Raw genomic sequence first — 14,875 nt, forward strand, 5'->3', positions numbered from 1 at the left:
CATCTGAAGAAATGCATTTTTTACAGACTGTAAAAAATAATGGACATTATTATCGCGATGTTGCCTTTTGGATTGTGGACTGTTGTTTTGAAGCCTCAAGTTTGGTATCTTGGCCATTGCCATTATAATTGAATGAGAGAGTGGAGTGTGGATTAGCAATGGGAAGATCTTACTCATAGATGGTAGCAACGCCTCACAGAAAGCCTCTCACTCAAAGCAGGCCCACCCTTCAGTGTGTCTAATGATAAGCCTTAATTACATGTAGGTGAGCTATATAAACCCCCCTCACAGTCCTCATGAATGTTGGAGACCTGAGCTAATTTATTTACCAGGGTGTAGACATGTTTTTTTTGGCTGTAAAGTTGGACATTAAAACGTGAGTGTCAGTGGGGATTGACTGACTTTTGGAGCCAGCCTCATTCCCATCAGCCTCAGCTGCACTTTGTTGTGCTTATTAGCAAATGTTGGCATGCAGACACTCTCTCAAACTACGACAAGGACCATTGGGAACACTTAATCTTCTAAACATCAGCATATTGGCATTGTCATTACTAGCATGTTAGCACTACTATGCTAAAGTAAAGCCTCAATGAGCCACAACCATGTTTGCAAACCCTGTAGTCCCATTCCTTTACTCTCATGAGTCTCTTTACAGCAGTCTGAAGGCAGCAGGTATCTGTTTTATTTGCCATCTCTAATTGGAGTTATGTTGCACACTATCAAGCCACAATAATGCAGAGACCACAAAAACCTCAGTGCTTATGTGCACAGCAAATGTGTCTTATAATTATTTACTCCACAGTCTCTACTGCAATGTAAATAAACAGGTTTTGGATAGTGACAAGTTGGAAACAGTTCACATAGTTCGATGAGAAAATTGTACTTTGCAGTTGAAAAAAAGGTAACAATTGCAATATATCACAAGATATGTGAAATATATTGCAATATTCAGTATATCACAAAAGGTTTGAATATATTGTAATTATATTGAATAATGGCTTAACTATGATGATATTGTGTTGTGGGTCCTATGGTGACCCCCCCATTATATATGGCTCCAAAAACTGCTTGAAGTAAAGGGTATTATTTTTCTACTGAATGTACATACATTGTAGTACATCTCTGTAAATTTCATAGTGAACCATTTTCTGAGTTATCTTGGGATAGAGTTTGAAGTCTTGGATGCAGCTTGCGTTATGACTGGTTGAGAGATGCAGCTTCTTTTTCTGTTCTTCTCATTTCTCTCCATTGCAGTAAAAATGTACACACAGTTCTCTGAGAGCTGTGCCTTTGCTGCTAGCATACAGCATCATCACTACAGATGCAGTTAACGTCATGCCTGTTTTTCATGTGAGTTTTCTTCCAGCTGGCTGACTCCATGATTCTTGGCTGTCTTCCTGTCAGAGGCAGAGCAAGAAGAATAATGCCAAACAGAGCAGAACAGCCTCCTGTGACTTATTGAGTCCTCTAAAGCCACAAACCCATCAGTACACGAGAGCACTGTGTACAGTAAATATGTGTGTGCAAGTGACACTGTAGAGGGGTGCAGGGTCAGAAAGATCTACTGTACGAATGTGTGCGTGTGTGTGTATGTATGTGTCAAAGGTCATCTCATCTCCACATCTTTGAGGCTTTTGATTGACCTGCAGGTCATTGTGTGGCCCCTGATGCTGAGAGATGGCAGGTAATTGCGGGCTGCTGACTCTCAGACAAATTGCTTGTGGGTGAGTCTCTGCTGTCAACTCTGTCAGGAAGTACACTATCAGTGTTCCTGAGGTGGAGGAAATAGATGGAGGGAAGCAGTGATAGGGCTTGAAAAGTCAAAAATGTCAGTATTTGTAGCAGTAACTTGGGTTTAGGGATTTACATGAAGAAACAGTGTTGGTTTTTGCTGAAGCCTCATTGAAAGTTATTTTTGTGCTGATTATGTGCAGACAATATTACATGAATGACATGAACATTTTGTCTTGGCAACGCTCTTGAGTATAGGGCTGTGATGGTATCGTTTTTTGTCATCTCGGTGAAAACAATAACTTTTCCGCCATTGCTTTTGGGGGAAGTGGAGATACTTTAAACATGCCAATTCATTTAAGCCAACATCAGCCTAGTGTGTCAATAGGTGAAACTAATGTTATCCCTGCAGCATTTAGGTAGTCATACCTAATGGACTCAGACAGGGTAAGAAAAGTCACTGCTGCCATTGTTGTATGAGACATGCTCAATGTATTTGAGCCACATTACGATATTTCTTCAAGAGCCCATTTTAGTAATTCCTGCTTTGTCCAGAAAACCACAAGCCAAAATTCTGACCTTAGTTTTAATACATCTAAAAAAAATTGTATTGGTTTATAACTACAAAACAGCATTTTATATCTCATTAGGAGCTGTTTTTGTTTTATATGCTGCCAAGAAGACACCCCAGAAGGTGGGTCACTCAGGTATAGCTCCATCATTGTTCAAAACTTTGTTTTAATAAATTAATTAAATGAACAATGGTAAAAAAGGGTTAACTTCAAGGAAATTTTCTGGCATTTCTGCGTTTTTGCTGTATCAGAAGTTTTGTGAAAACCTTGCCTTATTATGTGATAGATTAAGGATCTAAGTGTTATTTTTTATATCGTTATATCACTAATGCATACATCAAAACAATTGTTTTTATACAAAAAAGGTTACTTGTGCTCAGATAACGGCTGTGTACCACCTCTCTGTACTGCAACTTGCTATTTTGCTACTTTGGAAGAAGAAAGTTGAATCTTGTTCATTCTGTAATTTGGGAGAAATAGAAAATGGCCTAACTATAGTGTACAGTATTTCCCTTTGAGATGTAGTTAAGTATAAAGAAACATAAAATGGAAAGATCAAGTAAAACTCAAATATCTCAAACTTGTACTAACTGTGCGTACAGTACACTCTTTCTTTGTTTGTGGATGTTATGTGACCAACTGTTCCAGCCCTGTGGCAAAATCTTTGCACGGCCCAGTGCTGCTCCTGGCATCTTGCAATCTTAAGCTTCATGCTCATGTGAACGTTCCTCATGCTACAGCCATTATGCTTGTTAACATTATATCTACGTTTTTTGTTTTCATTATTTCTCATTTTGTTCTGGGCCTGTAGTTGCACTGTGCCTCAGTCCATCATGTTGTTATTTGTGTCTCATAGACATAGTGAGTTGTTTGCATTGTGAAACCCCATCTGGTGTGTAACTTGTCTGCCTCCTTATTGCACCATGGGTGACTACAAATTGCTCACAGCATTGAATGGAGTAAATATATATTTTTTCAAAAATCTTTAATTTACAAAAAAATCTGGTCATATTTCTTATAATGCTGTGAAGGGAGCTTTTTACACTAGCATTGGCGGTTTAATTATGTGGAACAAGACAAAGATACAGCATGGTTAATTATATCCTGTGTATGACTGGGGTGAACTCATAGCTGCGACTCTAATTTCAGCAGCTCGGATGAAGTGTTACGTGAAATGGATTGAATCCAAAGAATCCTGCTGCCAAATATGGCACCTCTGCTTGGAAATTAATTGTGGGTTGGTGGGGGATTCATATGAATACATTATTGACAACTTGGATAACCACAGAAGAGGTTACATATAATAAAAGGGTTCATGGGAAAAGTATATTAATATTTTGCTTCTAGAATCAAATTAGTTGTGTCATAGTCAGTTGGACTGAGGTAATAAATCCAGTGAATATAAATGTAAAATGCCATGAAGGTAATTTGTAAACTTATTTATGCTAGGTCAGCTGAAACACAGAAACTGATGCTCCCCAGGAAAAAAAAGGCACAAAACAATAGCTTCAGACTATTGCACAAAAATAGCAAATTGTACCCTGGAAAAAACAAAAAGCTGTATATTTTGCTCTATCAGTAGACATGTTAATAAAGAACTCATGATCAGCAGCACTCAGATCTGTTGGTTCCACATCCATATTTAAGCTTTATCCTTCTCTTAAATTTGGATATTGCACAAATACAGATCACAACCACAGCTTTATGAAAATCTGTAGACGATTTTGCACATGAATCAAAGAATAAAGGGAAATGTAGGGCTATAGGCTTTATAGCCTTTGGCAACCATCAAACACGCTATTTCAGGCATGTAAAGTGACTAATTTTTCATGATCCGCTTACTCAGTATTTGTACTGCTGAAATGAACATTGTTAAGACTCCATGAATTAAAGCAGCTCCCTTTTGTTGGATTTGTAAATTGTTAGGGATGTTTGAATGCCTGTTGGTTTAGCAGGATTTTACATTTCTGGAGCTACTGCTCTGCTGCTAGAATATGATACTTGAGTTCAGTAAAATTATTTGATCCCAGAGAAGTACAGTATTTTATCAGAGAGATTGTCTTTTCATAAAACTACTCTGTTTATGCAGTAGAAAGACACAAATACTTTTAAACTTGGTGCTACGTGATCAATGAAAACAGAGGAAAAGGGCAGTGGAATTTGCTTTTCCTCAAGATATAGAAAACATACAACTACCAGAATGCACTGTGCCATACAGGACTACTGAATATTTGATCAGTGCTGATAATTCCTACTTTTTTATCTCAGTTTTTTCAGCCTTTGTTTTCACGATGCAGGAAAGAGTATAACACTTACTCTCTCTTCAAACTCTTGCTATTACAGCTAAATGAGGCACTAAAATCTGTCTCTGAAATCATTTCAGTCAAGAAATAGGTAGTGCAGTATTATAATCCTGTTTATATTTGATCAGCGCTGCCTAGTTTTGCCATTTTATCAGAGTTGAGAAAGAGAGAGAGGTCCACTGTGTCTATGATGGTGGCATGGGTGGCGGGCAATACGACAATGCAGAAGTAAAGTCTGTAGTTTGAGCAACAGCAAAAATTAATGTGTGTATGTTTTGTGTGTTCACCGGCAGTGAACACACAACATATCAGCTTTTGTGTTTGTGGATTGTTTTTTTTTGGTATGTCCGTGCAACTTTTCAGTGGTTACTTCTCTGTATATATCTCTTGCTTATTTAGTCTCTCTTTCTTACTCAGTGCGGACTAATGTGGATTGTTGTTTTAGTGCTGCTTAGGAGGGGATGGAGGGTAATGAGTGACGGAGCGTCATTGCATCTCACCGGTTAAGGTGCTGAGATTACTGCATTCACCTTGGTGTTGTGTTCCCATCATCATCATCTGATCGGAGCCAGAGGTGATAAAAACTCTTGCCTAGTGCAAAGTCCTTTGACCCGGATGCGAATGCCAACCGTACACATTCACATTGCATTAAAAAGCCAGATGTTAGCAGGTGTAAGCTGTTTTTTTGTGCAGTAGGAATGAGGCTTATGTGTGAGTGCTTCTCAAGTAGACCCCTGACCTTCTTTTTTTTGTAAGTTTGGTTTGTGTTAAGTTAAGACTCGACCTTTGGAGGAAACCAAGCATGTGAATAAGGTTTACTTATCCTCTTTGCCCAGGGTTTTTACATTACAAAAAAGTCTCATTATTTACCAGTGACATGGAGCAGCCTCCAATGAAAAAAGAAAAAAAATCTCTCCTCATGTGCAGAGCAAGGCTGGCCTTTTAATGTTAATGAGCCACCGACTGCTCTGCTGTGTAGGCCAAGTCCTTGGTCAGCAGGACAAAAATAGGAAGCTGGAGTCCCGATAATGTCACTCAGAGAAGAATAAAATACATTTCACTGGACAAAGTGCTACCAATGCATTTTGGCAGACAATGCAGTTATACTCTATATGGATGACTGTGATAACACATAGAGCTTCTGTGTGCAGGGCATTACTGTAGTCAACTATGAATTTATGACGTATGAACAGTGCTCTGAAGTGTGTTGATGCTCGGTAATTGTGAGCTAAATTTAGGATGCTTTTATACTTGAAGTTTGGTTAGTTTGGACTGGGCCTAGGGGAAAAAATGATACACCATTACCTTTGAGTTCTGGTCCAGTTTGCTCACTCTGACCTTTAACAATCAGACCAAGGGCTGTCAGCATTAGGTCAGATCGACTGACAGAAAGCTTATTTATTGGACAGTCTTTTTTTGGACATGCTGCACTTTACTGCTTGCCATGTGTATATTTATGTGCTCTGGTGTTACAATAATCTCACAAAGAAATAAGTATCTATTACTCGAGATTACAACTCAGCCTCATTTAGACTTTAACTGTAATATCAAAAGGGCAGTCTCTACGTTTCACTAATTTTTAATGGGCCAAAATTGGGCACAACACGCCTTTATTTTAACTATTCTTCACTTTCTGATTGATCAGAGAAAAAAATAATATGTATATATAATAATATATAATATGTATATAAATTTCACTTGAACAGATTTTTAATGAGCATGTTTTAACAACAGATAACATGCAGAGGATGAATTTAATAAAAAAAAATATAAAAATAATGTTGTTTTTTATTTACTGATAATCTGTCTTTGAATTTTGTTATTTATCTCTAATTATATGTAAAAAAAATCAATACTGGAGTGTTTTTATATCAAAATGTCTGTCTATTCTTTTTCTATAAAACCAGATAAAACGGTTTCAAATGTTTGATGGCTCATCAAATCAAATGAGACTTTGGATGACTAGTGAGCTGGTCCGGACATATAAAACTGCAAGTCATCATTTTCTGGTCGTAGTAACTAACAGAGCTATTTGGAGACAGATAGGAAGAGATGTGGTTTTTGGCTATCAGTGTGCAAAACCTGTGTTTTCATTTCCAAAACAGTGTGGTGAAAGTCTAATTCATCCATCTCTCCACTGTCCTCCTTTTGATCTAAAAGTGGAGGAGGTGTGTGTGGAGCCAACAGTGAGCTCAATACATGGACTCTACTGTAGCTATGTATCGTGCTGAAGTCTAAGCCCACCTACTTTTTAGCAGCCCAATCTAATGTGAAAGATTGGATTTAAATCCCTCCTCTGCTGTACACTGCTGAAATATTCCATTTCACCAGGAAATAAATCACAGAACAGAAGCCAAGAAGCTCTGTCACTTTCAGTCCTTGGTTGATCTGTTTTTAAACCTTCATTGTTTAATCCATCGAAATTGGGCTCTAGTTTTTTTCCCAAATGATTCACTTCATTTGGCATAGATCTGAACAGAATAGTCATACTTCGCCTATAGGATGCCGTCATGAGCCTTTCACAAACAAACTCTAAAGCGTTTGTTTGTGATTAAAAACGCAAGCCGACCTTAATTTTATCCAATTAAAAGGTGCAGTCTGGAAGTTTAAAATCCAATGAGTTGATCTTGCTTAAAACTGATTGTCTTGAAAAAGGAAAGTATATATAACTATTACTTTTAATGTATGTCTACTTTGTATGTAATTGTTCAGTTTACTCAAATTTAGCTGTGTTTACTTAATTTTGTGAAGTTGTTAAAATCTACATGTAGAATTACCTAGTTCTTTCTAATTGTTAGCAACTTCCGTAAATCAAGTTAATCTAATTTAACTTGATTATCACAAAGAGGATTTTGCCAATGATTAAGTTAGGAAATCTTCAAGTTCTGTTTTGTTTAGGAAAATATGATTGTATAGTTTGCAACCAACAGAATATAGATGTATAGCTTAATAAACTTCTAAAACTTAGATTGGCTTAATTAAAAAGATCATTTTCAAGTTGCAGCAACTTCACAAAATGAGGTAAATATAACTAAATTTTAGGTAAACTCAACAATTACATATAAACATAAATTAAGTGTAATGGTTAGTTTTTTAAATTTTCTTATTTTATTTTATTATTTTTTTTCATTTTTCAAGGCAATCAGTTTCCTAAATTTTTTCAGGTAAAATCAACTTGTCAGATTTTACAGTGTTTGAGATAAATGGCTGCTTTTCTAGGTGTGCATCGCATACCGGGATGTGGACGAATGATCAGAAGTTGCTAGCCTGAGAATGAATGCAGGTCTGACCTGGAGTAGCAATAAAGTGCCTTCATGAGGAAAATTAGACCTTCGTCAGGACCATGGTGTTTACTTTCACACTCCTGAGGAAGACATGTCTAGTACCATTCATAAATGCAAATGGACTTGCACTTGTATAGCACTTATGTAGGCCTTCGATCACTCAAAGCACTTTCACACTACTTGTCACATTCACACATACATTCATACACTAGTGGCCGAGGCTACCGTGCAAGATGCCACCTGCTACTCAGTTTTTATACATTCGTACACAATTACACACTTGATGTCAGTCATTGTGAGCAATTTGGGGATCAGTAATTTTTTTCCTGTATGAAAGGAAACCAAACAAATAAAAAAATGCAACAACTTTACTAACTTTACCAACCCATCCACTGATTTAGACTAGAGCAAACAAACTATAGGTTTGAAAACACCATGAGAGACTCCTTTAGTGGTTTTGGTGCAATTGTTTTTTCTGCACCAGAATTTGAAAGACATCTTTTTCAGAGTCTAAAAGGACTTAACCAAACATGCACACACACAATATAAAAGCACCCTCCAAGCAACCAGAGCCCTGAATTCACACTTGCAAGGTTATGGGTGGATGCCTTTTACACCCTAATTCTCATGTTCTCAGTGTTTCCTGGTCTGCTTGAGGACACACTGATGGAAGTTGCTGAGGGAGGTGAAAGCATCACTCATTTACTTTCCCCATCCGCATTTTCCCAGCAGGCCTGTAGATTAAAACCACTGACCTTTTGATCACAAGCCTCAATCTCTAACTTCTAGGCAACTGCCTGTACAATCTCTCACTGAACTAGAACTGCCTCAGACCAATATTCGGCAAGAATAAAGTGAACCTGTCCCTCTGCTGTTTTAATCAAACAAGAGGCCACACAGTCACCTTCATCTCATCTTTATCGCTACTGTGGGAGTGCTTTGTCATGCCTCACAGCCAAAACACTGTTCCCTGAAGTCACAATTTACCCTGCAGCTGTTCTAGTAGTTTTTTTAAATAAAAGTATTACATTGTCATCAGCTCAGAGTAATGGAGGGATCCTCATGGATAGTAAGAGATGGACAGTAACTTACCTACTCTGAAAATATCTCTTTATCAGCCTCTCTGTAAATGAATTCAAAGCTGAGTGCTTCTTTTGGCCCAGTGCCATTTATTCTGTTTTTTTTTACACATAAACACATTTTCATCTGTGCCAGCTTTGTAAAATGGATAACATTTGGGAGTCTGATGGGAGCCTTTTCTTCTTCCTCTGTGGGTCCTACTTTTCTTGCGTTTGGCTACTTTGTTAAATTGAATGAATTGGCAGAGAGGCGGTGTGCTGATTTAATGTTCTCTCTGCCATCTGAGCCATCTCTACCGCCATGTCTTTAGTAAGTATAAAAGTGTATGCATATGCACAGCTACTTAAATGGAAATTATCTGATTGTGGGCTTTGACATTGGCAGCTGAAGCCAAAATGGCTGACCGTTTGCGTCAGAGCTCCTCCAGGGTGGAGGCCAGCACTCAGGCTGCTCGATCGAAGCTGCAAGATACTATTTCCAATCGATGCTCCATGCTCAGACGCCTGTCCAGGAGCATCTCAGAATCTCATCACTTACCTGCCCTCTGGCTGCCGCTTGAACTCAAACTGTGCAATTATTTTGGAGGGTGCAGCTCACGGCTTATACAAGATGTGACATAATCGCTAACTTTGGGAAGGGATCCCCGAGCGGGCGGTCCACTCCTCTGCAGCTGCTCCTCTCACTTTCTCACTGTCTTCCTGTCCCTGCTCTATTATTTATTGACCATTACACAAAATTCAGTGTGCAACAGTCTACTGGAGCCCTCTAAAGCTGAAGTAACTCAATAGTGCAGGGTTCACTGCCATTTTCTGGGGAGGGAGATGTCCATTGAGTGGTAGAGTGGTTTCATTGGAAGTAAAAAAACAAACTTTTCTGGTTATCTACACTCTGGTACAAACAGAAACTGTTCTTTTAGTCACTCAGGTAGCTGTTGTTGGGCCTATGTTATGTAACCTTTCAAAAATATCTTCAGCTGAAAGAAAAACTATTGCAAAATGAGAAAAACTCATTAATGTGTGGATGGAAATTCTTATTTTAGCCCATCCATCTTATCACTAAATCAAATAGTTTTTCATAGGTGTGGTGTGAAGGATTTAGTGGCATCTGGCAGTAAGGTTGCAGATTGCATCCAACTGAAACTTCTCTCATGTCCTGAGCGTGTAGGAGAACTACGGTGGCTAATGCGAAAATGTTAATTGCCTTATCTTGTTTAAATTGTTATATATTATATTGTTCATTCTGGGATACTGTTGAGACAACACAGTACTTTGAGAAATAGGACCAGCTCCATATGCAGATTGAAGGGCTCATTTCAAGGTAACGAAAACACAACTGGGTTGAATTAAAGTTAATGAAAACTTTGCCACGTATGAATATCATATTCCATTTATGCCTGTATCCTCCTAAATACTTCATGCTGGATCTTTGTGTACAGTAACATCAAAGAGGAAAAGTTGATGAAAGCTCTTTGAGCTTCAAACAAAAGCTTGTTCCTCTCACAGATGTAGAAGGATTTCAAGTTATTTTCCATACTGTCATTATGGCAAACTCTATCACATCCCTGATAGTACAACAACGTCAGGCATACCTCACAACTCAACACATGAAGTGTGTCGGTACACAGTCCTGTGAAGAATTAAGCCATATCTAATTACTGTTACTTCGCCATCCCCCCTGGTATCTGATATGTCTGGCTGTAAAATGACTGACCTATTTACCTTTCTATTGTTAGCCAGCTCAGAGTCGTGAATATTTCTCTGGGTCAAGCACCCCGTGAACTTGAGTGTGGGAATTTAGCATGGACTATTTAACTGTCAGCTAGCACCACAGGGGCGTATACATAGCAGGAAGCATAATACTGATCATTTGACAAGGGCTAAAAGGTGCAAATGGAAATCAGCTCCACAGGACTTCAGGTGGATGTATTCAAATTGCAGGAATGATTATGGGGCTGCATGGACAATGATGTTGAAAATGTAATATTGAAACAAAGTTTTCTTGGCTTAAAGTTCACAGAGTTCTCAATTTATTGCAGGTTTTTATTTAAATATTTCTAAAGACACTCAAGGACCACTCCCTAGTACAATGGTGCCCAAGCGGTCCGTTCATTCGGTCCTTAATCATTAGTTCAAGGTCCCCACATAAGAAAAATTAACATATACTCAATTTCATTTGACAAATTAAATAACATGTGGGCTCAAGACACAATTAAATAAAACATACTGCAAGAATAAGGTGCAATAAGTTAAAACCAGGGATGCTTCAAGATGAGGACATTGACCCGGACCTCTGTAGGAGGACTTGTGGGTTTGGAAGACATGTTTTCTTTAAAAAAAATTTTATTATTATTTTTTTCTCATTTGTGAGGTGTCTGTTTTATGTGTGTGCTGAAAAAAAAGTTCATGCTCATGTGTTCATACGCAGCCTTTTCTCTGTAAATGGTAAACAAACACTGTCTTAGACTGAATCACACAACACTACTTCAGCCAATCAGCAACAGGGGGCGTTCATGTTTGTGTACAGGATAGGGGGAAGGCTGTGGGAGCAAGAGGGATGGTAAATCTGCATGACATATTTGTTTGGTTGTTCAAATATCAACAATCCCTCTCTCCAGAATCGCTGACTCCACCTTTAGGCCTTATGAAAAGTCAGCGGTGGAGATGGCACTCTGTTGACAGGTGACAGATGTGAGGCGCACTAAGTAGCACTCTGCCTACCTCAACAGCAGCCTTGGCCCGCTCAAACTCCTCCTCCAGGGACTGATGTCTGGACAGGAGGGCGCTGCCCCACCGCTGCTCCTTGCTTAGGCGAGCCTGCCACACACACATACACACATAGGTTTCACAAAATATGCATATATTGATATTATATGCACAAACAAAATCTATTAAACATACAAACACTCACATTCACACAACACATCACAAGCAGACACACACTCATTCTGCATAGCACACCACATCACACACACACACACACAATCAGCCAGAGGGAGAGACAGGCAGGGAAAGTGTGCAGGGTCAGCCGTCTCTGCTTTCTCAGGGACGAGTAAATATCCCTGCCTCGACAAAGCCTCTGACATGCTTAGGAAGGCCAGCAGAATCACTACTGTCAGCATCTCGCCCCACCCCTCATCTGAATGCCATGCTACTCATCCAGCCTCTCGCAATTTCACTCCCCCACCCTCTCTTTCCCGTGCACCTGCACATGCAATATCTGAAATATGCTGACAGCCTCTCAGTTACAAACTTGCATTTAAAGCCTTGCTCTGCTTTGAGAATGAAAATTGACCAATTACACGCATGTGGTTTTGTGTTATTAGAGTGCAGCATGGTTTACATGACTCCACATGACACCTACACATTTAACTACGAGTGGTAAATGATTTTGAGATACCATTTCATGCTCAGATGTGACATGGTGCTATATTTTCCTGTATATAGCTGCGACTATATTTATTCTAGGAATAGCAAATCCATTACAGAGCCTGAGGAATTAATTGCTCCTTGTCAGTGGTTTCCCCCAGAAAGGGCCAGCCAGTACCTGTAACAATGCTACAGACTGCCATTATGCAAGATTAATTGAGGTTACTTAATCTCAGCATTAATGGACTCAGAAAAAACTGCCTCATCCATTTTTATTTCATTTTTTTTGTTTTACAGTTTTAATCATATTTTTAATTTACAAAGACAAAAATGCCTGCAGTGTTAAAATGAAATCTCAACACATTCATGATGTTTTTTGCTGTTTTGCAGTGTGCTCCAGTAGGGATGTTAAAGGAAAAATCCACCCCAAAACACAAAACAACACTAAAAACAAGATGGTTTTTGGTCTTTCTGGTTGTATCTTTTTATTTAAATTCTCCCTGAAGTCTGTTCCCGTAAAGAGGAATTACTGTGAGGCTCTGGTGCTTGTTTTATTTTTTACTTAAATAGAGGAAGAGTAAAATTTCAGGGTTCCCACAGTCATGGAAAACCTTTAAAAAGTCATTGAATTTCACAACCATATTTTCCAGGCCTGAAAAAGTGTTTTGGAAAAGTCATGGAATCTTGTTATATTTAATGAAATGTTACAATAACTTTCCTCATAATGTAACAAAATAGCAAATTTATTTTCTCTAGCTGTCAAGGTAAAGTAGCTCTAATATGTGTCTGTGTGTGACAAGATTTGTTTACTATCATGTATGTTTTCTCATTTTCTCCCAACATTCCTTCTCTCCCTTCATTTATTCCAGCTAGCTGAAACTATGTTTGGATAATGTCAGGCGAGTATAGTTAGAAAAGAAAACTTTGGGTCCATGAAAAGTCATGGAAAAGTTTTGAATTTATTTCCATAAAAATATGTGGGAACCCTAAAAATAAGATGTGGCATTGAAACCAATTTGTTTGCCAACGCAAGACTTAAAAGACCAGAATGCAATGTTGCCTGTTTTGAATCACAGCTGTTAGTAACTTGTGTTACTGTGTGTCCACATTTCTACCTTTTGATTAACAGCACCAATACACATCTGTAATTTCGGTCCGTGGAATGGTATCATGGGAAATGGAAGTAGACTATGCAGATTACGAGAAACTGATTGTTAGTTGACGCTCTCCCTCCCTCCCTTAGTTACTCCTGTCCAACTTAACAGTATTGCAGGGTACGTATGTAGTTTACAATGAAAATGGCAACATTTTGAAAAGATTTTTTTATGAGTATTTTTTTTTGCCTTCATTGATAGGACAGCTTTGAGAGAATGGAAAGGTTGGAGAGAAAGGGCGGATAATGGATAATGGCCACATGGTAGAATCAAACTCGTGCCCGCTTCAGGGGCCTCGACTTATACTGTATATGGGGTCCACAATCTGCCCGGTGAGCTAAATTGAGCCTCACTGAAACCTGATTTCATAACAAAGCAGTCAAAAGCAGTTTACTGGTGACTTCGATTTTGCTGACTAACAACTGTCGCTGGCAGATTGGATTATCTATAACTATCTAGATAATTAAGCTATCGACATGAATTGGTTGAAAATGCTGTTTTCAGCTGTCTTGTCAATTACTTATTTTAAAATCACTATCCTATAGCTTTGTTCCTGATGTTGGACAAACTTTCATAGCATCCAGATTAGATTTCCACTTGTTAGGGAAAAATAAAAGTTTTCAAACAGACCCTTTAATCTATTTCTTACTCTTTTGCTTTTGTACAGTTGTGTTTAGACAGCCTAAGATATCTATCACCTTTGCAAGTCAGCACCAGAAATAGTAATCTGTTAGTTATTAAAATTATTATTTTATGCCATTGTGTTCACCCAAGGAAAATGCCAGTGTAATAATTAGACACATCTCCTAAATATTTATTTTCCTAACGAATCCCCCCCAAATTGTTTTCAATAAATATTATTTGTTAATTTTTATTTAGTGAGTTTTTGTCATGTTTTTTAATGCTCATAATAGTTGATGCAAAGTGCCACGATTCCAGCTGCATTTAATATATATCTGATTCTTGAAAAGTTGTTGAAATGGCTCCTACCTGCTTTACTTTTTTCACTGCTTAACCTTAAAAATTAAATTGTGCTTAATTCTGACTTTTTTCTTTCAGAGTATAGACAACTGATTTCAGTGTGAACATCTCTTTAAACATTAGTTGAAGTTAGTCATACACAGAAAATCAAAAGCTTTACAGGCTTGCAGTGCCAGTTTACAGTTGGACATATGCTGTTCAAGGAATTGGTTTAGCGAAAAGTCAATTGGGTACACTCAAAAGTTTTAATAAACACTTCAATTTCATTTGCTGACGAGGACTGTGAGAAGCAGTTGAGAGATCACAAAAAGCCTCATAGTAGACGTTGAGTTGAGATTTTTTTGTCATGTCACATTCTGATCTCGATTTAAAGCATAAATAAGACCTAGTCATTCCCAGAATGTA

General features: G+C 38.2%; 1 protein-coding gene across 1 annotated transcript in view; it reads right to left on the minus strand.

The window, feature by feature from the left end:
- Positions 1 to 14,875, minus strand: part of pex5la (peroxisomal biogenesis factor 5-like a) — a 67,218-nt gene that overhangs the window by 18,918 nt on the left and 33,425 nt on the right. Inside the window, exon 7 of the mRNA XM_042516559.1 lies at positions 11,688 to 11,783. Coding sequence (XP_042372493.1) covers positions 11,688 to 11,783 — 96 coding nt within the window. The remainder of the gene's footprint in view (positions 1 to 11,687; positions 11,784 to 14,875) is intronic.

The sequence above is a fragment of the Plectropomus leopardus genome, chromosome 3, assembly GCF_008729295.1.
Source record: "Plectropomus leopardus isolate mb chromosome 3, YSFRI_Pleo_2.0, whole genome shotgun sequence".
Classification (NCBI taxonomy): Eukaryota; Metazoa; Chordata; class Actinopteri; order Perciformes; family Serranidae; genus Plectropomus; species Plectropomus leopardus.